Raw genomic sequence first — 27,084 nt, forward strand, 5'->3', positions numbered from 1 at the left:
GGGAGGTTGTATGAGTCTGAGAGTTTATCCATTTCTTCTAGATTGTCCAGTGTGTTGGCATATAGGTTTTCATAGTATTCTCTTATAATCCTTTGTATTTCTGTGGTATCTGTTGTAATTTCTCTCCTTTCATTTCTAATTTTATTTATTTGAGCCTTCTCTTTGCCTTCTTATCTAGTCTGGCTAAGGGTTTGTCAATTTTGTTTATCTTCTCAAAGAACCAGCTCTTTGTTTTATTGATCCTTTCTACTGTTTTTTTGGTTTCAATTTCATTTATTTCTGCTCTAATTTTTATTATTTCTCTCCTGCTGACTTAGGGCTTTGTTTGTTCTTGTTTTTCTAATTCTGTTAAGTGTAGTTTAAGGTTGCTTATTTGGGATTTTCCTTATTTGTTAAGGTGGTCGTGTATTGCTATGAGTTTCCCTCTCAGGACCGCTTTTGCTGCATCCCATATGAGTTAGTATGGTGTATTTTCATTTTCATTTGTCTCCAGATATTTTTTGATTTCTCCTTTAATTTCTTCAGTGATCTGTTGGTTGTTCAGTAGCATGTTGTTTAATCGCCACATCTTTGTCACCTTCCCAGTTATTTTCTTGTAGTTTATTTCTAGCTTCATGGCGTGGTCGGGAAAAGATGCTTCTTATGATTTGAGTCTTAAATTTATATAAGCATGCCTTGTTTCCCAACATATGGTTAGTCCTTGAGAATGTTCCATGCGTGCATTAGAAGAATGTGTAATCTGGTGTGTTAGGATGGAATGCTCGGTTTATATATCTGTTAAGTCCATCCCGCCTAGTTTTTCGTTTAAGTCCACTATTTCCTTATTGACTTTCTCTCGGGATGATCTATCCATTGATGTAAGTGGAGTGTTCAGATCCCCTACTATTATTGTACTGTTGTTAATATCTCCTTTTAGGTTTGTTAATAGTTGCTTTATGTACCTTGGTGCTCCTTTGTTGGGTGCATATATATTTAAAAGTGATATGTCTTCTTGGTGGGGTGTCCCTTTTATCATTAGATATTGTCCCTCTTTGTCTCTCATTACCTGTTTTATCTTGAAGTCTACTTTGTCTGAGATAAGTATGGCAACACGTGCTTTCTTTTGTTTGCCATTAGCTTGGAGTGTTGTCTTCCCTCCTTTCACTCTGAGCCTGTGTTTGTCTTTAGAGCTGAGATGTGTTTCCTGTAGGCATCATGTTGTTGAATCTGGGTGGGTTTTTTTGTTTTTTTTTCAGTGAGGAAGACTGACCATGAGCTAACATCTGTGCTCATCTTCCTCTATTTTGTGTATGGGACAGCGCCACAGCATGGCTTGACAAGCATTGCGTCAGTCCCTGCCTGGGATTCAAACCTGCAAGACCTGGGCCGCCGAAGCAGAGCACGTGAACTTAAGCACTATGCCCCTGGGCCGGCCCTGGATCTTGTTTCTTAATCCATCCTGCCCCTCTGTGTCTTTTGATTGGAGAAGTCAGTCCATTTACATTCAGAGTGATTATTGATATATGAGGGCTTAATGCTGCTCTTTTATCTCCTGTTTTCTGGTTCTTCTGTATTTCCTTTGTTTCTTCTCCCATTTGTTTTGGTTTACCAGTTAAGTTTGGTAGTTCTGTATGATGGTTTTCTTAGTTTTCTCTTTATTTATCATATGTGTCTCTGTTCTGATTATTTCTTTGGTGGTTACCATGAGGTTTGTATAAAAAATCTCATAGGTGAGATAGTCCGTTTTCTGCTGGCCTCTTACTTCCTTGGACTAAGTCGATTCCATCCCTTTCGTCTTCCCCTTGTAAGTTATTGTCACAGCTTATTCCATCTTGTGTTGTGAGTTTGTGGTTAAAAGTGATGAGGTTATATTTGTTTTTGGTGTTTTCCTTCCCTTAATCTTTGATGTTATAATTAAGTGTTTGCTACCCTATTCTGATAGAGAGCTGCAATTTTTCTGATTTTTGTCTACCTATTTTTCTCCTTCCTCAAAGCGTTGTATCCCCTTTCTCTCTTTTTTTTTCCCAGCCATGAGGGCCTTCTTGAGCGTTTCTTGTAGTGGGGGGTCTTGTGGCAATAAACTCCCTTATTTTTTATTTATCTGGGATAGTTATTATTTCTTCATCATATCTGAAGAATATTTTCGCTAAATATTTTTGGCTGACAGATATGTATTTCAGAATTTTGAATATATCATTCCACTTTCTCCTAGCCTTTAAGGTTTCTGCTGAGAAATCTGCTGAGAGCCTGATAGGAATTCCTCTGTACGTTTTTTTTGTCTTCCTGCCCTTAATATTTTTTCTTTGTCATTGACTTTTGCCAGCTTTACTACTGTATGCCTTGGAGAGGGTCTTTTTATGTTGATATGGTTTGGAGATCTGTTGACTTCATTCACTTTTATTTCCAGCTCCTTCCCGAGGTTTGGGAAGTTCTCAGCTATTATTTCTTTGAACAAGCTCTATGCTCCCTTTTCCCTCTCTTCTCCCTCTGGAATACTTATAATTCTTATATTGCATTTCCTAATTGAGTCAGATATTTCTCAGAGAATTTCTTCATTTCATTTTAGTCTTAGTTCTCTATCCTCCTCCATCTGGAGCATTTCTGTCTTCTAGATTGCTACTTCTTTTCTCCATATTGTCAGTTCTGTTCTTTAAAGATTCCAGATTTTTCTTTATCTCCTCCATTGTGTTTTTCGTCTCCAACATTTCTGATTGGTTTTTGTTTATAGTTTCAGTCTCTTTTGTGAAGAAGTTCCTGACTTCATTGAATTGTCTATCTGTGTTCTCTTGTAGTTCGTTGAGCTTTTTTGTGATAGCTATTTTGAATTCTCTGTCATGTAGGTTATAAAGTTATGTGCTTTCAGGATTGATTTCCTGGTGCTTGTCATTTTCCTTCTGGTCTGGAGATCTAATATATTTTTGCATAGTGCTTGAGGGCGTGGGCTTATTTTTCCTTATTCTGAAGACATCTGGTTTCAGCTTCCTCCTGCCACCTCTGGGTGGGGGTCAAGAGCTGTGTATTCTGAGCCTGCTGTGATCCGCAGGTACTCTGGCTGACCAGCTCTGCTGGTGCTCTGGGTGAGGGGAGGGGTTTCTCTTTCACATACCCGATCCTGGGGTTTTCTTGCTCTTCTCTCACTATCTGCTCTCCTGGGGTGCTAGCTTGATGAGGACGCCCCCACAACAGTTCAGTCCTCTCCGTATGGGAATTTCCCACAGGCTGTGAGAGAACTTGGAGAGCAGTGGTTTTCCCACAGAGGGCCACTCCGCCACTCTCTCTCTGAGAGCTGCGTGGTCTCAGAGGGGAGGGGCTCTTTCTCTCAGCTGCCTGATTCCGGGGGATTCTCGCTCTTCCCTCGCCATCTGCTCTCCTGGGGTGCTAGCTTGATGAAGACGCCCCCACAACAGTTCAGTCTGCTCTGTATGGGAATTTCCCACAGGCTGTGAGAGAACTTGGAGAGCAATGGTTTTCCCGCAGAGGGCCACTCCGCCACTCTCTCTCTGAGAGCTGCGTGGTCTCAGAGGGCAGGGGCTCTTTCTCTCACCTGCCTGATTCCAGGGGCTTCTCGCTCTTGCCTCGCTGTCTGCTCTCCTGGGGTGCTAGCTTGATGAAGACGCCCCCACAACAGTTCAGTCTGCCCTGTATGGGAATTTCCCACAGGCTGTGAGAGAACTTGGAGAGCGATGGTTTTCCCGCAGAGGGCCACTCCCACGCTCTCTCTAGGAGAGCTGGAGCTGCATGGTCCCAGTCCCAGGGTCGCTGTCGTTGGGGAAGGAGAGGAGCTCTCCTTACCTCCTTCCATTTCCTCAGGGGTTCCAGCACCTCCACCTTCAGATGTGCGGCTACGTGGGCCTCGCAGACATGTTTTGTGTTGTGTAAATGGCCTCTGTTGGTATATGAGTGTGCTTTTTGTTTTGTCTTGCGGGGGAGAGTCTAAGCTCACTCCACCATGATGCTGATGTTACTCAGGGTTTTTTTTTTCAATAATATGCAAAAGTGATTGTGTGCTTACTTTGCAGCCTTGCAGTCCCCGAAAAGACCACGAAGCCCGGGGAGTAATTCAAAAGTTCCTGAAATTGAGGTCACTGTGGAAGGTAAGGCCACTCTGTGCAGTGTTTCTGTTGATCTTCCATTTCACTAGTTAGATCTGATCTGTTGATTCTTCAGCTTACTCTCTATATTTTATGTAAATGAGTTTTTACAAAACTGGTTTTAGGTGTGGATAGCTACCTGTGATGATGTTTCTAACTGAAATCTTCAAAACAGTCAACATGATGTTCTTGGAGCATATTGTAAACTCCTTGCAAGAAAATTTCTAAAATGGTTTTCTTTCCTAATAGTTATGTAAGGGTGCAGAGAGAGACATGTAGGGGTCTTTTTCATCCCCCTTTTTTTCTATTCTTTTCAGGAAAGACAGTTTAGGGATGATTTAAACAGCAGTACCTTGGATTAAACTAGTTCCTTCTATTTTTTCAAGTTAAATTCCTTCTTTCCACTCCCATTGGGTCTGCGGGGATCTCATCTTTTCAGGTTCACAGTATTAAAGCTTCTTACAATATTATAGACGATCCTGAACCTGCTGTTAGGTATGGATATTTCCTTTTGTCTCTTCATTAATGCGGAGGGAAAGGATAACTTCATTAGGGTAAATTCTTTCTTGTCACATAGCTTCAAGTGTTGTATTAAGAGTTTGCAGTACTGATATTAAGTGGAACCTTAATCTCCATTTAGTTATCTTGTCACAGAGAACCTGTTTTCTCATATGAAAGGCAACGGGCATCCTTGTACAATTTTTGGATACTGTACACCAGTTTAATCATTTCTGTTCAGAATTGCCAAGAATTCAATTAAAATATATTCAGTCCTTTATTTTCTTCCTTTTGGATAAGGTCTGAGGAATATCTCTCTAATATACAAGGTGCCATACTTTCCTAAAGGAGCTCATAAATAAAAAGTGAAGTGCATGCAGTGTTTGGTTAAGTAGAAAGACACAGACACTGAGGAACCAGACAGACCTGAGCCTGAATCCATAATGATTTCAACACTGTGAAGAATGTAATACTGCATAAAAGGGTGATGAAGGCTTCATAGAGATAACATTTAAATAAGACCTTTGCTGGAAAAGTAGAATTTCTCCAGGCGGAGAGAGAGCATAGCATGAGAAAGCGTGCTGATTTTTTTTGTTTGTTTGTTTGTTTGTGAGGAGATCAACCCTGTGCTAACATCTGCCAATCCTCCTCTTTTTGCTGAGGAAGACTGGCCCTGGGCTAACATCCATGCCCATCTTCCTCCACTTTATATGGGATGCCGCCACAGCATGGCCTGACAAGCAGTGCATCGGTGCGCGCCCGGGATCCGAACCTGGGAACCCTGGGCCACCGCAGCGGAGCACGCGCACTTAACCGCTTGCGCCACTGGGCTGGCCCCGCAAGCATGCTGATTAACTAGAGTAGCGGTCTGAGTGGTGACATGTACTCTCATGTTTGAGGGAGCAGGTTTGTGTCCTGTTCCATGTGTACTTGTCATCTCAGGGACTGTTAAGGGATCTGGCCAGAAGTCCTGGTACTAGCTGGTTCTAGGCTTAGCAGTTGTATTCTTGAAATGATTGATCCATGCTGTCTTCATTGCATAGATTGTTGGGGAAAACCATTCAAGTAGTAATGGCCCCAAAACTTCGCTAGGGTTGTGAGATCAGAGGTCACGAAGAAGACAGACTTGAGTTCATGAGGAAAGGTGGGATGTGAGATAAGGGGTCATGAAGTTGAACAACACATGCTTAGGTTAAGAGGTAGAAAAGGTATCTTACAACATAGCAATGGGTTCTGCAATGGGAATAAGGGTGGCAGAAGAGAATAGTGTAGACCTCCAAAAAGGAGAGACTGCTGAGGTAAGAAACCCTGGTAGAGTTACAGACTATGTCATATTAAAACATTCTGGACATTGAGAAAGGCGTTAGATCTTCCATACACAGAGGACACCATCCAGGAAGTCATTCTAGTTCCTCTACTTTTGCCTTCTTTCTAACTTATATAAAGTTATATTGTGTATATCCTGGTGTCCTGATCTCAAATAAACTAATCTGTGGGTATTAAATGTTAAAGATGGGGGAAAATGAAACAGCCAGTTAATACCCACCATGTTTATAGGCACTACACAGTAGAATATTAGAAACAGCACATTTCTAAAAAACAAATTAGTTCATAATAGTTGGCACATTAGGGGATATACTTCTGGAAGTTACTCTGACTTGTATTTTTAAACTTCGTCCATTGAGCATGTTACAGCAAAGCTCACTAAGTATAAGTAAACTCTTGGTTATCAGTTAGATGTTAGAAAAACAGAGAAATGAAGAGTTAATAGAATGAGTTAAAATGATTAGGCCTATAGAAGTAAGGTTACCCAGTACAAATGTAGGATTGTATTCTATAGTAGCCAACAGTGATTTTACAAATAGAGACATGTATGCTTTTCTTACATAAAAAAGATCCTGAAGGTAGTTACCTTCAGGAGCTCGACAGTGATGAGACTGGCGTCTCTGTGTCCTCTTGGCCCTTCCTTCCTGTCCAACATGACAGATCGAGGTCCTGTGACCACGTCGGCATTCAAGGCAGGACGTAGAGGAGATGCAACATGAGCCTTGCCTGGATCCATTGTCAGCAAAAGCAAGAAACCTTTCTAGAATGCCCTAGGAGTTTTTTGCTTAAGTCTCTTGGTTGGGGGAAAAAAAAAAAAAGGATTAGAAATAATGTAAAGTACAGACTCTGATGCCAAGGTGTTTGGATTTAAATCCCGGCTCTCTGTGCTTCAGTTAGTGTATCTGTAAGATGGGAATAAGAATAATACCTAACTCATAGGTTGTTTTTAAATTGAGATATAATTCACATATCATAAAATTCCCCATTTTAAAATATACAGTTCAGTAATTTATAGTACATTGATCAGGTTGTGCAACCCTCAGTACTATCTAATTCCAGAACATTTTCATCACCCTGAGAAAGATTGCATGCCCATTAGCAGTTGCACCCCATCTACTCCTCCCTGTAGCCACTGGCAACCACTAATCTACTTTTTTGTCTCTGTGGATGTGCCAGTTTTGAACATTTCGTGTAAGTGAAATCGTATAATATTTGATCCTTTGTGACTGGCTTTTTTCATTTAGCATAATGTTTCCCGGCTCATCTGTGTTGTAGCATGTGCCAGTACTCCATTCCGTTCCCTTTCTACCCCCTTTTTAGAAATTGTGGTTAAATCTACTAACATAAAATTTAACGTTTCTAACTCTTTTTAAGTGTACCATTCTGTGGCATTAGTATACTCACGTTGTTGTGCGAAGCATCACCACCATCCAGCTCCAGAAGTTGTCTATCTTCCCAGCTGAAATTCTGCCCATTAGACAATGACTCCCTGTTCACGTTGCCCCTCACCCCAGCCCCTGGCAACTAACTTTTGGCTATTGGGAATAATATTCCTATGAACTTAGATATACAAACAGCTGTTCCAGTCCCTGCTTTTAGTTCTTTTGGTTATGTACCCAGAAATGGAATTACTGGATCATGTGATTATTCTATGTTTAATTTTTTTGAGGAACTGCTGTACTATTTTTCCACAGCAGCTATATCATATTGCGTTCCCATCAGCAATGCACCAAGGGTTCAGATTCCTCCACATCCTCGCCACCACTGTTATTTTCTGTTTTTTAGGTAATAGCCATCCTAAGGGTATCTGTCCTTTTTGTTGATGAATAATATTCCATTGTGTGGATATACCACATTTTGTTTATGCCTTCATCAGTTGGTGGACACTTGGGTTATTTGCACTTTTTGGATACTATGAATAAAGCTACTGTGGAACAGTCATGTGCCAGTTTTTGTATGGACATATGTTTTTAATTTTTTTTTTTGAAGTGATTAATGTCTTTATTAGTAGGGTATGTATACATTCCTCAAATTTACCCTTGCCATTCATTTTTTTTTTTTTTGTTACAACTCTTATTTTTTTATTTTTTGTTTATTGCAGTAACATTGGTTTATAACATTGTATAAATTTCGGATGTACATCATTATACTTCTATTTCTGCATAGATTACATCATGTTCACCACCCAAATACTAATTACAACCCATCACCACACACATGTGCCAAATTATCCCTTTCGCCCTCCTCCCTCCCCCCTTCCCCTCTGGTAACCACCAATCCAATCTCTGTCTCTATGTGTTTGTTTATTGTTGTTATTATCTACTACTTAATGAAGGAAATCATACGGTATTTGACCTTCTCGCTCTGACTTATTTCACTTTGCATAATACCCTCAATGTCCATCCATGTTGTCACAAATGGCTGGATTTCATCGTTTCTTATGGCTGAGTAGTATTCCATCATGTATATATACCACATCTTCTTTATCCATTCGTCCCTTGATAGGCACTTAGGTTGCTTCCAAGTCTTGGCTATTGTGAATAACGCTGCAATGAACACAGGGGTGCATGTATCTTTATGCATTGGTGTTTTCAAGTTCTTTGGATAAATACCCAGCAGTGGAATAGCTGGATCATATGGTAGTTCTATCCTTAATTTTTTGAGGTATCTCCATACTGTTTTCCATAGTGGCTGCACCAGTTTGCACTCCCACCAGCAGTGTATGAGAAGTTCCCTTCTCTCCACATCCTCTCCAACATATGTTGCTTCCTGTCTTGTTAATTATAGCCATTCTGATGGGCGTGAGGTGATATCTCATTGTAGTTTTGATTTGCATTTCCCTGATAGTTCATGATTTTGAACATCTTTTCATGTGTCTGTTCATGTTTTGAACATCTTTTCATGCCATCTGTATATCTTCTTTGGAGAAATGTCTGTTCAGGTCTCTTGCCCATTTTTTAATTGGGTTGGTAGTTTTTTTGTTGTTGAGATGTATGAGTTCTTTATATATTTTGGAGATTAAGCCCTTATCAGATGTATGGTTTGCAAATATCTTCTCCCAGTTGTTAGCTTGTCTTTTAGTTTTGTTGATGGTTTCCTTTGCTGTGCAGAAGCTTTTTAGTTTGATGTAGTCCCACTTGTTTATTTTTTCTATTGTTTCTCTTGCCCGGTGAGACGTGGTGCTTGAAAATATGTTGCTAAGACCGATGTCGAAGAGCGTACTGCCTATGTTTTCTTCTAGAAGTTTCACAGTTTCAGGTCTTACATTCAAGTCTTTAATCCATTTGGAGTTAATTTCTGTGTATGGTGTAAGGTAAGGGTCTACTTTCATTTTTTTGCATGTGGCTATCCAGTTTTCCCAGCACCATTTGTTGGAGAGACTTTCTTTTCTCCATTGTATGTTCTTGGCTCCTTTGTCAAAGATTAGCTGTCCATAGATATGTGGGTTTATTTCTGGGCTTTCACTTCTATTCCATTGATCTGTGTGTCTGTTTTTGTGCCAGTACCATGCTGTTTTGGTTACTATAACTGTGTAGTATATCTTGAAATCAGGGAGTGTGATACCTCCAGCTTTGTTCTTTTTTCTCAGGATTCCTTAATCTATTCGGGGTCTTTTGTTGTTCCATATAAATTTTAGGATTCTTTGTTCTATTTCTGTGAAAAATGTTCTTGGAACTTTGATAGGGATTGCATTGAATCTATAGATTGCTTTAGGCAGTATGGACATCTTAACTATGTTAATTCTTCCAATCCAAGAGCACGGAATATCTTTCCATTTCTTTGTGTCGTCTTCAATTTCTTTCAGAAGTGTTTTATAGTTTTCGGTGTACAGATCTTTCACCTCTTTGGTTAAGTTTATTCCTAGGTATTTTATTCTTTTTGTTGCAATTGTAAATGGGATGGTATTCTTAATTTCTCTTTCTGCTACTTCGTTGTTAGTGTATAGAAATGCAACTGATTTTTGTATGTTGATTTTGTATCCTGCAACTTTACCGTATTCGTTTATTACTTCTAAGAGTTTTCTGGTGGATTCTTTAGGGTTTTCTATATATAAAATCATGTCATCTGCAAATAGTGACAGTTTCACTTCTTCCTTTCCAATTTGGATCCCTTTTATTTCTTTCTCTTGCCTGATTGCTCTGGCTAGGACTTCCAGTACTATGTTAAATACAAGTGGTGACACTTGGCATCCTTGTCTGGTTCCTGTTCTTAGAGGGATAGCTTTCAGCTTTTCACCATTGAGGATGATATTAGCTGTGGGTTTGTCATATACAGCCTTTATTATGTTGAGATACTTTCCTTCTATCCACGTTTTATTCAGAGTTTTTATCATAAATGGATGCTGTATCTTGTCAAATGCTTATTCTGCATCTATTGAGATGATCATTGATTTTTATCCTTCCTTTTATTAATGTGGTGTATTACGTTGATTGATTTGTGAATGTTGAACCATCCCTGCATACCTGGAATAAATCCCACTTGATCATGGTGTATAATCATTTTAACGTATTGTTGTATGCGATTTGCTAGTATTTTGTTGAGGATTTTTGCATCGATGTTCATCAGTGATGTTGGCCTATAATTTTCTTTTTTTGTGTTGTCCTTGTCTGGTTTTGGTATCAGGGCAATGTTGGCTTCATAGAATGAGTTAGGGAGCTTCCCCCCCTCCTCAATTTTTTGGAAGAGTTTCAGAAGGATAGGTATTAAGTTTTCTTTCAATGCTTGGTAGAATTCACCAGGGAAGCCGTCTGGTCCTGGACTTTTATATTTGGGGAGGTTTTTGATTACTGTTTCGATCTCCTTACTGGTGATTGGTTTATTCAAATTCTCTACTTCTTCTTGATCCAGTTTTGGAAGGTGGTATGATTCTAAGAATTTATCCATTTCTTCCAGATTGTCGAATTGGTTGGCATATAGCTTTTCATAGTATTCTCTTATAATCTTTTGTATTTCTGAGGTGTCTGTTGTAATTTCTCCTCTTTTGTTTCTGATTTTACTTATTTGTGCCTTCTCTCTTTTTTTCTTGGTGAGTCTGGCTAAAGGTTTGTCAATTTTGTTGATCTTTTCAAAGAACCAGCTCTTGGTTTTATTAATTTTTTCTATTGTTTTTTTAGTCTCTATTTCATTTATTTCTGCTCTGATTTTTATTATTTCCCTTCTTCTACTGATTTTGGGCTTTGTTTGTTCTTCTTTTTCCAGTTCCTTTAGGTGCATTGTTAGATGGTTTATTTGAGATTTTTCTTGTTTGTTGAGATAGGCCTGTATTGCTATAAACTTCCCTCTTAGAACCGCTTTTGCTGTATCCCATAAATTCTGGCATGTCGTATTTTCATTTTCATTTGTCTCCAGGTATTTTTCGATCTCTTCTTTGATTTCTTCATTGACCCAGTTGTTGTTCAGTAGCGTTTTGTTTAATCTCCACGTCTTTGTGGCTTTTCTGATTTTCTTCCTATAGTTGATTTCTAGTTTCATACCGTTGTTGTCAGAAAAGATACTTGGTATTATTTCAGTCTTCTTAAATTCATGGAGACTTGTTTTGTGGTCTAATATGTGATCAATCCTGGAGAATGTTCCATGTGCATTTGAAAAGAACGTGTATTCTTCGGTTTTTGGATGGAATGCTCTGTATATATCTACTAGGTCCATCTGTTCTAGTGTGTCATTTAAGGCCAATGTTTCCTTATTGATCTTCTGTTTGGATGATCTATCAGTTGGTGTAAGTGGAGTGTTAAAGTCCCCTACTATTATTGTGTTACTGTCTATTTCTGTTTTTATGTCAATAATTGCTTTATATGTTTAGATGCACCTACATTGGGTGCGTAGATATTTACAAGTGTTATATCCTCTTGTTGGATTGTTCCCTTGATCATTATGTAATGCCCTGCTTTGTCTCTTTTTACAGTCTTTGTTTTTAAGTCTATTTTGTCTGATATGAGTACTGCTACCCCAGCTTTCTTTTCATTGCCATTTGCGTGGAGTATCTTTTTCCATCCCTTCACTTTCAGTTTGTGAGTGTCTTTAGGTCTGAAGTGTGTCTCTTGTATGCAGCATATATATGGGTCTTGTTTTTTTATCCAGTCAGCCACTCTATGCCTTTTAAGTGGAGCATTTAGTCCATTGACATTTAAAGTAGCTATTGATAAGTAGCTACTTACTGCCATTCTTTAACTTTTTTTTTCCTCCGTGTTTTAGTAGTCCCTCTCTTCCTTTCTCCTTCTATACAGAATTCATGGTCTCTTTAGTTTGACCTCTGTCTGAAAGCTCTACTCTTTAACTCCCCTTCTCCCTCATTTTATGTTTTTGATATCATATCTAACCTCTTTTTTGTGCATTTGTATCCATTACCCTCTTATCATGGAAATAGATAGTTTTTCCTATTTCTGGTCTTCTCTTTTCCCCTTAAATCAGTCCCTTTAACATTTCTTGTAGCGCTGGTTTCTTGGTGACAAACTCCTTTAATTTTGGCTTGTCTGCGAAATTTATGATTTCTCTTTCTATTTTGAATGATAACCTTGCTGGGTAGAGTATTCTTGGCTATGTTTTTTCCTTTTAGCACTTTACGTATATCGTGCCACTCTCCTGTAGCCTGTAAGGTTTCTGCTGAGAAGTCAGCTGATAGCCTTATGGGGTTTTCTTTATGTGTAACTTGACTTTCTCTTCGGGCTTTTAGGATTCTCTCTTTATCTTTAATTCTGGACATTTTGATTATGATGTGTCTTGGTGTGGGCCTCTTTGGGTTTATCTTGTTTGGGGCTCTCTGTGCTTCCTGTACCTGGATGTCTGTTTCCTTCCTTAGGTTAGGGAAGTTTTTATCTATTATTTCTTTTTTTTTTTTTTTTTAATAATTTTATTTATTTTTTCCCCCATAGCCCCAGCAGATAGTTGTATGTCATTGCTGCACATCCTTCTAGTTACTGTATGTTGGGCACGGCCTCAGCATGGCCAGAGAAGTGGTGCGTCAGTGCGCGCCAGGGATCCGAACCCAGGCCGCCAGCAGTGGAGCGCGCGTACTTAACCGCTAAGCTACGGGGCCGGCCCTCATCTATTATTTCTTGAAATAGATTCTCTGCCCCTTTGTCTCGCTCTTCTCCTTCCGGGACACCTATAACATGGATATTAGTGCGCTTGATGTTGTCCCAGAGGTCCCTTATACTGTTCTCACTCTTTTTAATTCTTTTTTCTTTTACCTGTTCAGCTTGGGTAATTTCTTCTAGTCTTTCGTCTAGCTTGCAGATCCGTTCTTCTGTATCCTCTACTCTGCTTTTGAGTCCCTCTAGTGAATTTTTCATTTCCAGTATTGTATTCTTCATTTCTGATTCGTTCTTTTTTATGTCTTCCATTTCTTTGTTGACATTCTTACTGAGTTCATCTATTCTCCCCAGATCAGTGAGCATCCTTAACACTCTTTGTTTGAACTCTCTGTCGGGTAGGTTGCTTATTTCTGTTTCACTTAGTTCCTTTTCTGGGGTTTTGTTCTGTTCCCTTACTTGGAATGTATTCCTTTGCCTCCTCATTTTGCCTCTTTCCCTGTGCTTGTGTCTACGTATTAGGTAGGTCAGCTACGTCTCCTACTCTTGGATAGGTGACCTTATAGAAGTGATGCCTTAGGAGGCCTGCAGTGTGCTTTCCTCAGCTCTCAATGTTCCAGGGCTGAACCCTATGTGGGCTACGTGTGTCCTTCTATTGTGGCCTGTTTGCTCTCCCTGTATGCACCCCGGTAGGTCGAGTTATGCTCTTGGCCAGCTGTTGTAATGCTCAGCTGCTTGTAGTTGTTGTGGGCCCTTCAATCTCTTTATCAGGTGTGGGGAGCCCCAGCACAGTTGGCTGCAAGTTCTAATACCACATTTGTGTTGCAGTATTTCTTTTAAGTGAGTAGGCCCCCAGCATGGCAGGTTGTTAGGCTCAGGGCCTTACAATTGCTATAAGCCTCCAGCCTTTATGTCTCTTGTCAGCTCTCTGAGGATTGCAGCTGGGTGGGGCTGGCCTCAGGCACGGGAGCACCCAATTGTTTCAGGCTTTGGAAGGTGGGGCAAACCCCCTATGTGGGTCTCTGAGAAGCACAAGTCTTCTGCAGCTGACAAGCCCTGCCACCCACAGGTCCACACACACAGTCAACACAGTCCTACCCCGTGTACGCGCCCCGACCTCCTGAAGTGGACCCAGTCTCTCCACGCCAGGAGCCCCACAAACTCCACCACTGCCCCACACTCTCCACCCGCTCCTTGTGCACCCCCTGCCCCACTGAAGTCGCCTCAGTTGCCAGGCTGCAGAGAATCCAGTCACCAATCTATACAGGCCCACAAGTTGCCTGAGGGCTTGTTGTTGGCTGGGGCTAGTCTCTAGGGTGGGCTGCCTGCCCTGGCTGAGCTGGATTAAATAGGTGCTCTAGTGCGTGGGGCAGACTTGGGCTAGCAGGCCCCAGGGAGAACTCCAATGGCGTCTGTGTCAGCACGCCTACACCAGGCCACAACAATTGCCGCCGCCCCTGTCCCAGTCCCTGGAGAGGTCTCACCTCTCACCGAGATGCACTCAGGGCCTATCATGTGAGTCTCTTTTCACCAAAGCACCGTGCACCTTTCTTTCTGGTGATTTTAGGTTGCTTTCTGAAGTGGATGAGTTTGCGTGTGGGCCCTTTAAGAGCCGGTTTTAATTTCTTTGTGAACCAGCTTTTCTGGGGGTGTTCCCCAATGTTTTAGTAGCAGGGAAAGTCAGATATTATGCCACTCGTGTCGATTGTGCTGGGTCCACATAATGCCCACAGCTGGGGCGCTCCCCGGATCAGGGCCCCGGGCCTCCAGGGAGGGCGCGTACCTTTGGGCTGCTCCCTGGCGGCCGTGAGGCGCTGTGGCTTGTGAAGGCTGCTTTTTTCCTCTCCAGAAGGGAATTTCTGCCTCTTCCACCTCGATTAGGATTGTCCTTTGTTGCAGGCATTCCTCTTTTCCAGTTTTCAGTTCTGTCTCAGAGGTAATTTTTCCACGAGTAGTTGTAAATTGGCTGTGTCCACGTGACGAGGTGAGTTCAGAGTCTGCCTACGCTGCCATCTTGACTTCTCTCTCTGTTTTTAATTCTATGCTTAGTTTCTCGAAGATTTGATTATTAAATACAAATAAATGTATTAACTAGAACGATTCAATTATTTAGCTTTTCTTGCTTTGCAGTGGAATCAGCAAGGGGGACCCAAGATAGGAATGCTCGTTAGGTTGGGTGATAAACCCATTTATTACACCAAACATTGTGTTTCTAAATTGTAAAAATGCCATCTTGGTGTTAAATCCTCACTTTGCACACTTATACTTTCCTCAAGGGTTTAGGTCAGTGATGAGTTACTCAAAAATCGTTTTGATCCCTTGCCATAAATAGAGGACTTTGTCCCGTAGTAGCTTTGTATTACTTAACCAGTGCTATAAATGGGCTCTGAATTTAATTTATATTTGTTAAAATACCATAAAATAGTTGTTTGTATTTTAAGATGACTTAAGTAGTAAAGAGCTGTGTCTATGTTCAGAAACTTTTTGTCAAGACTTTAGTGATAGGAAGGAAGTATTTTTAGGCGTATAAATGGAATTTTTAATTAAATATCAAATTTATTACATTTTATACACAGTATAAGTTATACACGATAAGATGCACCCATTTCAATCATACAGTTTGAGTTTTGAGAAATGTCTTTTTTTTTTATATATAATTTTATTTATTTATTTTTTTTCCCCCAAAGCCCCAGTAGATAGTTGTATGTCATAGTTGCACATCCTTCTAGTTGCTGTATGTGGGATGCGGCCTCAGCATGGCCAGAGAAGCGGTGCATCGGTGCGCGCCCGGGATCCGAACCCGGGCCGCCAGCAGCGGAGCGCGCTCACTTAACCGCTAAGCCACGGGGCCGGCCCTAGTTTTGAGAAATGTCTTTACCACCACCGTAGCCAACATAAAGAACATCTCCATTACCCTAAAATGTTTCCCCTGCAGTCCTCAGCCGCCAGTCCCTTGCAGTCCAGGCCATCAGCAAGCGCCAATGCTCTTTTTGTCACTATAGAATACTTTAGCCTGTGCTAGAATGTCCTGTAAATGGAATCATGCTATATCTGTTATTTTATGTTTGTCTTATTTTGCTCAGCATATTGTTTTTAGATTTATACTTGTTTCGTATTTCGGTATTCTCTTTTTTTGCTGACTATTGCTCCATTGTATGGATTCACCATGTTTTGTTTATACATTTATTGATGGATATGTGGGTTTTTTTCCAGTCTTTGTTTAATAAAGATGCTGTGAACGCTTGTGTATAAAATGTAGCATATGCTATCGTTCTGTTGGAATTGCTGGTTTTTTAACTTTCTGAGAAACTGCCCCACAGTTTGCCAAAGTGGTTGCATTGTTTTATACTTCTGCCAGGAATGTATGAGAATTCTAGTTGCTACACATCCTCACAGTACTTGGTATTGTCATTCATTTTAATTTAGCTATTGTAGTGGGTGTATAGTATTAGTTCACTTATGTTATACTTATACCAGAATGCCAACTTATTGATTTTGAAGAATTACTAGACATTTCAGTCAACTCAATCCTGTCAGCTGATCACAAGTTTCTTCCTGTCTTGCTCTGTTGTTATTAAAAGGTTGCTTCATGGGCATGGATTATGTTAGTTGGATGGCCTTAGTAGCTTGTATAGAGCTAGGGTTATGGAAGGTACTGATTTCCTCTCTATGGTTATCCTACCAGGGAAACCAGGCTACTTGAGCCAGCTGGTCCAGAAACAGTTTGCTTTCATCATGATACTTTCTTATTCAGGAGTTTTGAAATAATTAAAGGCTTGGATGTTAAATCTTGACATTTTATAGGGAACGATAGATAAATTTGATCTTCATCCCCCATTCCCACCAGACACCTCTAATACTCTTAAAGATTCTGAGGCCATATCCAGGCTAAGTAAGGAAGATAGGAGTGGCCAAATGCATTCTGTGTATTTGCCATCCATTGTTTGTTTGTTTATTTATTTTTTTTAAAGATTTTATTTATTTATTTATTTTCCCTCTAAAGCCCCAGTAGATAGTTGTATGTCATAGCTGCACATCCTTCTAGTTGCTGTATGTGTGACGCGGCCTCAGCATGGCCGGAGAAGCGGTGCGTTGGTGCGTGCCCGGGATCCGAACCCAGGCCACCAGCAGCAGAGCACGCGCACTTAACCGCTAAGCCACGGGGCCGGCCCGCCATCCATTGTTTAGATCTAGGAAATGATTCATGAAATTCTTTTCCACAAGTATATCAGAGAGAGTGTAGTGGTCAAGACTGAGGAGCCAGAGTCTGAAACTTGGTATCCCAACTCCACCACTTAGCAGCTGTGTGATCGACTGCAAGTTATGTAGCCCCCATGGTTCAGTTTCTCCATCGGTGAAGTGGAGATGGTAACGATGCCTGTGAAAACTAAAGTAGTTAAAATGTATAATGTGCTTGGTACAGTGCCTGGCGTGTACTTTTGGCTGTTAGTGGTATTAACGCAGAAATTGTTCATCAAGCAAACGTCTTTTGTCATGATAGGCATGGGAAGTAGATAACTCAATAGAAAAGTAATTTAGGTGGAAGCCTGGAGCCTCTACAAACATTTCTGCAAATTGGGAAATTCAGTTTCAGGATATATATTTAGAATGTTGGTTCTTTTCCAAAGAAAACTGCATAAACTTAATTTCTTTTTATTTTCCTATTATTTTGGCTCTTTTGTTTATTTTATTTTATTTTTTTTAATTTTATTTATTTATTTATTTTTCCCCCAAAGCCCCAGTAGATAGTTGTATGTCATAGTTGCACATCCTTCTAGTTGCTGTATGTGGGACGCGGCCTCAGCATGGCCAGAGAAGCGGTGTGTCGATGTGCGCCCGGGATCCGAACCTGGGCTGCCCGCAGCGGAGTGCGCACACCCAACTGCTAAGCCACGGGGCCCGCCTCTTTTGTTTATTTTTAAAAAATTGTTGACAGGCTTTGGATTAAAACAAGCTTATTGTTTAAGCATTAGATAACCCTGCATAAGAAGGGCCAGGGCCTGGGGTTTATAAGAATAACCAAAACTAGCATTCATTGTCATTTAATGGAAAATAACTGATTACCTATAACATTGTTTCGAAGTGGTATTAAGAATTCAAAGAGGATATGTCAGAGTCAGCTAGAGAGAGTCCACAGGAAAGCTTCATAGTGGACATAATACCATTGTACCTGAAGTCGTGCTTATATTCAAGAACGAACGTAGGGAACCAAAAATTAGATGGTACCAAAAGGGCATGGTGAAGCATTAAGTGAATTGAAAGGAACTCAGATCACCAGAAAGCTAATTATGTTTTGGTGGAAAGTGTCTGATTGTAGAGATGGAAGGAGGGTGGGTGGGTGTCTGAAGAATCGGCAGCAGTGCCTTCTCGTTGCCGAGTGCTCATGTGCTATCTGAGCTTCACTCTGTTTTCCCGTACAGGCTGGGCTTCAAGAGCGTGTCTCGGAGAAATCAGAGCAGCAGCAAGCGTGATGAAATATGTGTGTTGACTATGATTTTTTTTTTAATTCCTCTTTAGGCCCTAATAACAACAACCCTCAAACCTCAGCCGTTCGAACACCTACCCAGACTAATGGTTCTAATGTTCCCTTCAAGCCTCGAGGGAGGGAGTTTTCCTTTGGTAAATGTGCATTTTATTTCTCTTGAATTTCATCATTTTAAATAAAAGGAATTAATAAAAATACTTTATTTTGCTACTTTTAACTATTGTTTTTTTTTACATGCAGAGGCCTGGAATGCCAAAATCACTGACCTAAAACAGAAAGTTGAAAATCTTTTCAATGAAAAATGCGGTAAGTTTGTTTTGAAACATTATTATTAAAATACAAGGCAGCTTTTTTAAAATAGAAGAATTTGAGTAGAGTAAAATGTTTAGCATTTAAATATTACTGTCATCGGAAGTGTGTGGGTTTTGCAGGCATGAATTTCATAATTTTTCCCACTTTTCTGAGCGGTGAGAAATTGAAGACATTATTCTAAAATTAAAATTAATATGATTTTTGGGGCCAGCCTGGTGGCGTAGCGGTTAAGTTCGTGCGTTCTCCTTTGGTGGCCCGTGGTTCGCAGGTTCAGATCCTGGGCGCGGACCTACTCACCACTCATCAAGCCGCGCTGAGGCGGTGTCCCGCATAGAAGAGCTGCAGCTCCACAACTATGATACACAACAGTGTAGTGGGGCTTTGGGGAGAAAAAAAGAAAAAAACAGGAGGATTGGCAACAGATGTTAGCACAAGGCCAATCTTCCTCAAAAAAAAAAAAATTTAATATGATTTTTAAAAAATGAGTTTGATTTTAGTAGCTGCAAAATGTAATTCAAAATGCATTTTTTAAAAAGATTTAACTTAAGAAAAGTTATAAAGTTCAGAAATAAGAGAAATGTGTGTGTGTGTTTTATAGGTGAAGCTCTTGGCCTTAAACAAGCTGTGAAAGTGCCGTTTGCATTGTTCGAATCTTTCCCAGAAGATTTTTATGTGGAAGGCTTGCCCGAGGGTGTGCCGTTCCGACGACCATCTACTTTTGGCATTCCAAGGCTGGAGAAGATACTTAGAAACAAAGCCAAAATTAAGTTCATCATTAAAAAGTAAGGAAATTAGGGGCCGGCCGGGTGGTGTAGAGGTTAAGTTTGCATGCTCCTCTTTCGTGGCCCGGGGTTCGTGGGTTCTGATCCTGGGCATGGACCTACACGCTGCTCATCAAGCCATGCTGTGGTGGGGTCCCACGTACAAAATGGAGGAAGATTGGCAACAGATCTTAGCTCAGGGACAATATTCCTCACCAAAAAAAAAAAAAAAAAAAATGCAGTAAGGAAATTAGATGCAATGAGATTGGCCATGAGTTGATACTGTTGATGCTGAGAGATGAGTACATGGATTCACCTTTGTGGCAGGGCCAAATTAGCCTTACGGTCAGAAAAAGTCCTTTAAGCTGTATATGTTTTGTATATGTTTTAAGTTTTTCATAATTGGTTAAAAGAAGGAAGGAGTGCTCTAGCTTGCCAGAGGGAAAACAACTTGATTTTGTTAAATTTACACACTGTTATATTTTTAGTGGTTGATCCCGCTGGAATCTAAGCAGTGGTTCAGTGTTTATAAAACCCTTTTATTTCTCCAATGTACAGAATGTTTTAAATTTCTCTCGTATTTGCTTGGAGATCTGTTAATTAGACCAACACAATTGAAATAGATGGGAATAATTGGAATTAAAACTACATATCGATGCTCAAGAATTACTTGAAATTGATTGAAATAAATTTTATGTTTGATTTATTAACACTTGCTTTTGAGTTACCCAGAAGGCTGTCACATAATCAGAGCTGACATTGCTTAGCATAAGGGGACCTTTTGTGCTTTTGGCCAGGTTTGTAGAGGTCTGGCAGTAGCTAAGCCCTCTGCTTCCTGAGAGAGAAAGGCTCTTGTGCTCAAGTTTTCACAGCCTGTTGTGTTCCCATGCTGCCTGCGTACGGAGCACTTCCTGTTCCCATTCTCAAGGCTAGCACTGAATCTTTCCAAGATCTGTTGAAACCACGGGCAGAAGCTGGTAAAGCTAGATAGGGCTGGGGTGGGTGTTACAATCACAGTTATCATTAGTCTTTTTCTATGTGTTCCTTTAGATAACCATGTTATTTCTGTTTTTCCATTACTTAGATTCGAACTCGAACGCATATTTACAGAAAGTTAACTGAGTTTTTAGATCTTTTGCTTTTTAATGTTTTACTATTGGATAATTAGCACACATGTTTTTTTCTCTTTTCTTGTTTTTAGGCCTGAGATGTTTGAGACAGCAATTAAGGAGAGCACCACCTCCTCTAAGAGCCCTCCAAGTAGGTGTCCTTGCTACAGAAAACATGCTGTCAGAAATTTATTTTGTAGCTATGGCTAAAACAGTTTTTTAAAGAACAGCTATTGAGATAAAACCAGGAAAGCTCATTGAAAATTGTGGCTGTGACTAGTTTACGATTTTTACTTCTTTAATAGTTGAGAATCTGTATGTGACTGATGCTGTACTAAGCACCACGAGAAAGAGAAAAAAGTGAAAAGCAGTCTTTTCAGGAGGCTTAATGTCACAGAATGATAAAACATTCCATGAAAATGAGCAAACCTTGAACAAAGTTGGGTTAAAGTACTGTCTTAAGTAGTCTGAATTATAAGCACGTTCTTAGAGAAGATTTAATTACATTTTGTGTATGTTTTAATCTTAAGTTTCTGTTTTAAGGAAAAATAAATTCATCGCCCAGTGTTAATACTACTGCATCAGGTGTTGAAGATCTTAACATCATTCAGGTGACAATTCCAGGTATGATTTCTCTGCCTTTATCCTGGTTGGCGGGGGCTCTCACTTTCATGACACGTGATTTGGGTTTGCTCTGGTTGTCCCAGGGTGTCGAGTGCACTGCATAGGGCTGCAGTCCCCTCTGCAGCCCCACAGGGATTGTGAACCAGTACCCCACCTTGTCAGTTTGTGTCTAAATAGCTCTGGGCAGTTATTGGACTTGGCGTGAGCTGAAATCTGTTGGCCGCACGGATGCCTAGTGTATTGTTTAAAAATATCTGTATAAAACAGCAAGTAAAGCTCTTTATAACACGAATAAAGTTGTAGAATTTTCAATTTGATATTACTGTTAAATCATTTGGTTAAATTATTTCATTCTTCTTTAGTTTAAAATACTTAAATATTCTGAAAACATAAAACGAGTTGCACAGAGCACGCAAAAATTTACTTGAAATTAGAATTGCATTATTAAATTATGAATTTTCTATTTAACTTTTTTAGATGATGATAATGAAAGACTGTCAAAAGTTGAAAAGGCTAGACAGCTAAGAGAACAAGTTAATGACCTCTTCAGTCGAAAATTTGGTAAGTTTTGCATTTGCATAGTACAGCTTGCAATAAGGAAATTTTGTTTCAATAAGATTTTAACAGATTGTGCTCACATAGTTGTAATCTTCCTATATAAAAGAAAATAAAGTTAAAAAATAAGTATTTTGGTTTTACTAAAGTTCTTTAATAAGGAAACATTAAATGTGTCATACTGTTGATCATGGTCAACATCAAAGTGAATAAAATTGAATGTAAGGTTGTTTGAAGTGTACAAAGACCTTAGTTAACAGTGAAGACGTCCTAAAATAAATGTTGGTCATGTGCTTTTTAACACTTCCTAAGGTGGAGGGTTAATCTATGCTTTTATGCTGTTTGTCTCATTATAGGTGAAGCTATTGGTATGGGTTTCCCTGTGAAAGTTCCCTACAGGAAAATCACAATTAACCCTGGCTGTGTGGTGGTCGATGGCATGCCTCCTGGAGTGTCCTTCAAAGCCCCCAGTTACCTGGAAATCAGCTCCATGAGAAGGATCTTAGATTCTGCTGAGTTCATTAAATTCACAGTCATTAGGTAAGTGTGGGAGTTCCCCGCTTGGTCATAAGAATGACTCTGGAGATCATGAGGCTGTCACCTTCTAAAAGGCACTCGTATGTAGTAACAGAATCAAGTTTACCATATGATGAAATGAACGAATAAAAGTGTCCCCCCATATCTCCTGTTTCGCTTTCCGAGGTTTTAGTTACCCGTGGTCAACCACCATCTGAAAATATTAAATGGGAGATTCCAGAAATAAACCATTCATAAGTTTTAAATTGCATGCCGTTCTGAGTAGTGTGATGAAATCTTGTGCCCTTCTGCCTCATCCCGCCCAGGACATGAATCATCCCTTTATCCATCAGATAGTAGCCATCTGAGTTGTCAGATCAACGGTCGAGGTATCACAGTGCTGGTGTTAAGTCACCTTTATTTTACTAATAACAGTCCCAAAGCACAAGAGTAGTGATGCTGGTAATTTGGATACGCTAAAGAGAAGTTATTGTTGTGAATCTCTTCCTGTGCCTAACTTATAAATTAAGCCTATTGTAGGTATGTATGTATAGGAAAAAGCATAGTCTGCATAGGGTTTGGTACTATCCTTGGTTTCAGGCATCCACTGGGGGTCTTGGAACATATCCCCCACAGAAAAGGGGGGACCACTGTACTTTTGTTATTGTACTATTAGATTCTCTTCTCCCTGAGATGACTTTTAATTCTCCAGATTTTAAGGCAGAGGTTAGCAAACCATGGCCTGTGGACCAAATCCAGCCTGCCACCTGTTTTTATGAAGTCTTGTTAAAACACAGCCACATCCATTTGTTTACATATTATCTATGGCTGATTTCATGTTACAGTGGTAAAAGTGAGTAGATGGGACAGAAACAGTATAATCTGCAAAGCCTAAAATACTTATTATCTGGCCCTGTACAGAAAAATTTTGCCAGCCCCTGTCTTAGGCATCGTCATGGGCTTCACGCCAGACAGGGATTTGATCCCATGTCAGCCAAGTCACTACTGTTGCCTTGTCGGCACAGTGGGATTGTAACTGCTCCCTGTGAGAGCATCAGCTCCTCACCCAGAGTAGCAGTGATGAGTATACCTGCCCTCTAACAGTGTCAGGAGAACTACATTCGTCCGTGTGTGCTCGTCACAATAAGTGTTCAGCAAGTTTCCTCTTTTCCATCCACCTCAGCAGAAGTCTCAAGATGTCTTCATCTTCCCTTCCAATTCCCAGAAACTTAGCTATCTCTAAATCTACCCAATGGGTTAACTGTCAGGTTCCCACTAAGTATAAATCACTGAGGACTGGCTCTCAGAAATAGCTAATGTATTACCCTCCCAAGCTTTTTTTCATCATTCATCTTTTCCCAATACTTTTTCCCTAAAATTCCTGTGTTTTTTGTCTCAACTCCGTTTCGTTGCCCCAAGGGTCTGGGGAAAAACCGTCTTCCATTAGACCAATTCACTAAAATTACTCTGTTCCCTTTTCTTTGTTCTTATTTTTTGTTTTCCCACCATCTTTAGTGTAACTTTTTCTAATAATGTTCCATATTAGTTATTCATGTATCTATGTTATCTCTCTATAGATAAAAAGTATAAGATTAAAAAGTAGTGGATAACATATAAATGACATGAATTAAATATTAGTTGAATAAACTGAATATACATGTAAATTCTTGTAGAGTAAAAATGAACTGTTACACAATTTGTTTCTCTCTTTAGACCATTTCCAGGACTTGTGATTAATAACCGTGAGTATTTTCTTGAAGCTTTTCTGGTTTTTTCTTTTCTGGGATGTGACAGGTTGTGTGTGGGTGGGTGTGTGTACACACACGCTCACTTATTTCACAGAGTGTAATATTTCACTTCACTTACTGCAGTGACCATGCAAAGTCATTGTTTTAGCCTCAGTGTAAAGCACCAGGCACTTTATAGATGTAAAATTGGGTGAGTTTAACTTCTTTTTATCTCTGTTTACGCATGCATAAAATGGTAATGATGTTAGTACCCATTTTGGGAATTTTAGAGCATTTCAAGTGACTCATTATATATCAAGCATCTAAAACAGCGATCAGCAAGTTCCTACCTGTGTTTATAAATAAAGTTTTATTAGAACACCACCAGGCCTATTTGCTTATGGTAGAGTTGAGAAGTTGGAACAGAGACTGTGTCACCTGCAAAGCCTGAAATATTTACGAACTAGCTTTTTATGAAAAGGTTTGTTGACCTCCTAACCTAAAACAATGCCTGGCCTATAGTATGTGCTCAATAAATAACAATCTATATTTGTTATTATTACTACTATTATTACTTTGACTGTTATTATGTAATGATTTCTGTGCTGGATATAAGTGGGTCTTTTACTGTGATTTAGCTCGCTTCTGTTCATATTTAAGCATAGTGTCTGGCACACGTTGGGCTCTCAGATATTGTTGCAGGAACAAATGTAAGTGTTCTTCCAGTTCCCTGATGTTCTTATCATTCTAAATAGTGTTTTTAGCAAAACTTAATTGTGCTAGTATGTTATACATTGTTCTATTCACTTTATTATTAAAACTTTTCAGAAGTGGGAATTATCCTTTTCTAACACCATTAGCATTTCATTCCTTTTTCCAGTTGGCATTATTATTCTAACTCTGGAAAATCCATCCCCTATCAGTTTGTTCATTGGGAAAGTGTAACCTCTTGGATTTCATGTCCAGGAGTTTTCAGTGGCTGTCGAGCAGCAGAGCCTGTGAGCTGCTGGTTTGCCTCTATGACCTGAGAAGTCATAGGGTTGTCACCCTGCACCCTACCCTTCACAGTTTGGACCTTGCTCTTTGTGTCATGGATTTGGTTACTCTCTTCTGCTTGCAAGTTTTCAGTTTCACTGTATCATAAAATTTATTCATTTGTTTGTACCCCTAAACCATGAGCTCTTTTTTTTAATAAATTCTGAATCATCTTTGTGACATTTAGCTTTAATCACACCAAGGAACTTTGTTATTTAAGGAAATCCCATGATAATTTTTTTCTTTGAGTATTTTTTTATTAATCCCAATTGCTCTGTCTCCTGTGTAATTTTTAGTTTCAAGGAACATTGTATTTTACGCCTCCCTGCCCCCTACTTTAAAATGTTTGATTTTGTTCTCATCCTTGTGCAGTGGTCTGTAATAGAATTTTATGGTAATTATTGTGAACCAGTTGTTTTGATAGGATGTACCAGAAGTCTTAATGTTTGTTTCTCTCTTGTCATAAGGAAAATAGTGCCTGTTTGGCATAGTTGGAGCATCATAACAGAGAACATATGTAAAACTGCTTTTCAAATGTAACAGCATGTCATGAAATTATTACTTGAATCTGCTTTATTTTCAGAGTTGGTTGATCAGAGTGAGTCAGAAGGTCCAGTGATACAAGGTAAGTTAAGCAGGGTAAAACATAGAAATATTCCTATTTTTTCAGCACAAGCTATCACACGAAGTTGTGTGGCCTCAACATGCTTACGTTCGCCTAACTTTAAGGAGAATCAGTCACACACATGTGCACTCACGCTTAGACTTTGTTTCTTTGACCCCTGTGTTTGAGAGCCTGTAGAAGCTCAAACTGTAGGTCCTAATTGAGAGCCGTGGACACGTGCCATCTGATCCCACTGTCCCAGGTCAGGGATAAGGCCAGGAACCCTAAGACCGATGGTGTAGAATGTAATTTTTGAGTGAGAAGATCGTCTCTTTAACTTTTTACTCTTTATGTGATTTGTTTCTAATGGTTGCTGTATGCCAAATTGTGTTGGGTGGAAATGTGTGTATTGTGGTTTTCAAAATTCCTTAGAAACAAGTGTTTTGGCCTCCTACTGTGATTCATTGAAAGGAATGAAAGGCTTTTATTGAAAAGGAGCCCGCAGAAGGAAGGGGGAGAAGACATGGAGAAGGAACTTCTTCCTTCCGTGTTAGAGCTCTATCAGTGAAGACTCTTAGTTAAGACTTTGGTTGTGTAAGCTAACGACACATTTCAGAAAAGTAGATTTTTGAAAGTCTAGTTGAGTTGCTGTGTTTTTAATCCCAAGAATCTGTGGCTGTTGTTTCATCCTAGACTTGTGCTCTGTGGACAGTGTCTGGAGAGCTTTCTCCCCTCATCCTCCCTCTAGGCTCTTTAAATAATTGAAAACAACTTTGAACAATGTTAAAGTAAATCTTAATGTGTTTCTCTTCAGAATCAGCTGAGCCAAGCCAGTTGGAAGTTCCTGCAGAAGGTAAAGAGGCTAGTCTGGTTGTCAAAAACTGAAGTTCCTTAAGACTTTTATTAGAGCAAAAGATTAAGTGTGTTTTTAAAGCTGTTCAACTAGAAAACTAGAACTGTGTGGTGGTTTTGTTCTTTTGTTTCTGGGTGAATTAGATTTGTAGTTTATGCCCAGAAACATTGTGTTCAGAGATGACCATGTGTTCTTTTGCTCTATTTTCCCCAGATGACTCTTAATGAATTCTGAAACAGTTGGATGACTACTATCTAACCTAGATAGTGCAGGTCCTTTAAACACATAAGTTATGTTTGTTACTTTGAAAACATAAGTAACAAAATCTAGAACTTATTGCTAGAGAAATATTGTTGTCTCTGAAAATGTTATCGTTAGTATCTTGTAATTCCTATTAAATCATTTTATAGTAAGTTGTTTGGAAACAGTGGATTTATAATGGAGCAGATTTGCATTAATAGTGCAGTTAATGAGTTCCTTTCTGTTTTTCATGATAGAAATAAAGGAGACTGATGGAAACTCGCAGATCAAACAAGAACCAGACCCTACGTGGTAGACCTCTCCCCTCCGAGGGTAAAGCA

General features: G+C 39.7%; 1 protein-coding gene across 9 annotated transcripts in view; it reads left to right on the forward strand.

The window, feature by feature from the left end:
• GTF2I (general transcription factor IIi) overlaps positions 1 to 27,084 on the forward strand; it is a 123,434-nt gene that overhangs the window by 94,465 nt on the left and 1,885 nt on the right. For all 9 annotated transcript variants that reach the window (XM_087417779.1, XM_004442101.3, XM_087417781.1 and 6 more), the window contains 12 exons: positions 3,999 to 4,073; positions 18,440 to 18,541; positions 18,648 to 18,713; positions 19,318 to 19,501; positions 20,682 to 20,740; positions 21,133 to 21,213; positions 21,691 to 21,774; positions 22,125 to 22,308; positions 23,998 to 24,026; positions 25,630 to 25,671; positions 26,465 to 26,503; positions 27,001 to 27,076. In XM_087417779.1, coding sequence (XP_087273905.1) covers positions 3,999 to 4,073; positions 18,440 to 18,541; positions 18,648 to 18,713; positions 19,318 to 19,501; positions 20,682 to 20,740; positions 21,133 to 21,213; positions 21,691 to 21,774; positions 22,125 to 22,308; positions 23,998 to 24,026; positions 25,630 to 25,671; positions 26,465 to 26,503; positions 27,001 to 27,059 — 1,004 coding nt within the window. In that variant the 3' untranslated portion in view covers positions 27,060 to 27,076. The remainder of the gene's footprint in view (positions 1 to 3,998; positions 4,074 to 18,439; positions 18,542 to 18,647; positions 18,714 to 19,317; positions 19,502 to 20,681; positions 20,741 to 21,132; positions 21,214 to 21,690; positions 21,775 to 22,124; positions 22,309 to 23,997; positions 24,027 to 25,629; positions 25,672 to 26,464; positions 26,504 to 27,000; positions 27,077 to 27,084) is intronic.

The sequence above is a fragment of the Ceratotherium simum genome, chromosome 26 (genome assembly GCF_057802395.1).
Source record: "Ceratotherium simum simum isolate JZ-2026a chromosome 26, ASM5780239v1, whole genome shotgun sequence".
Lineage (NCBI taxonomy): Eukaryota > Metazoa > Chordata > Mammalia > Perissodactyla > Rhinocerotidae > Ceratotherium > Ceratotherium simum.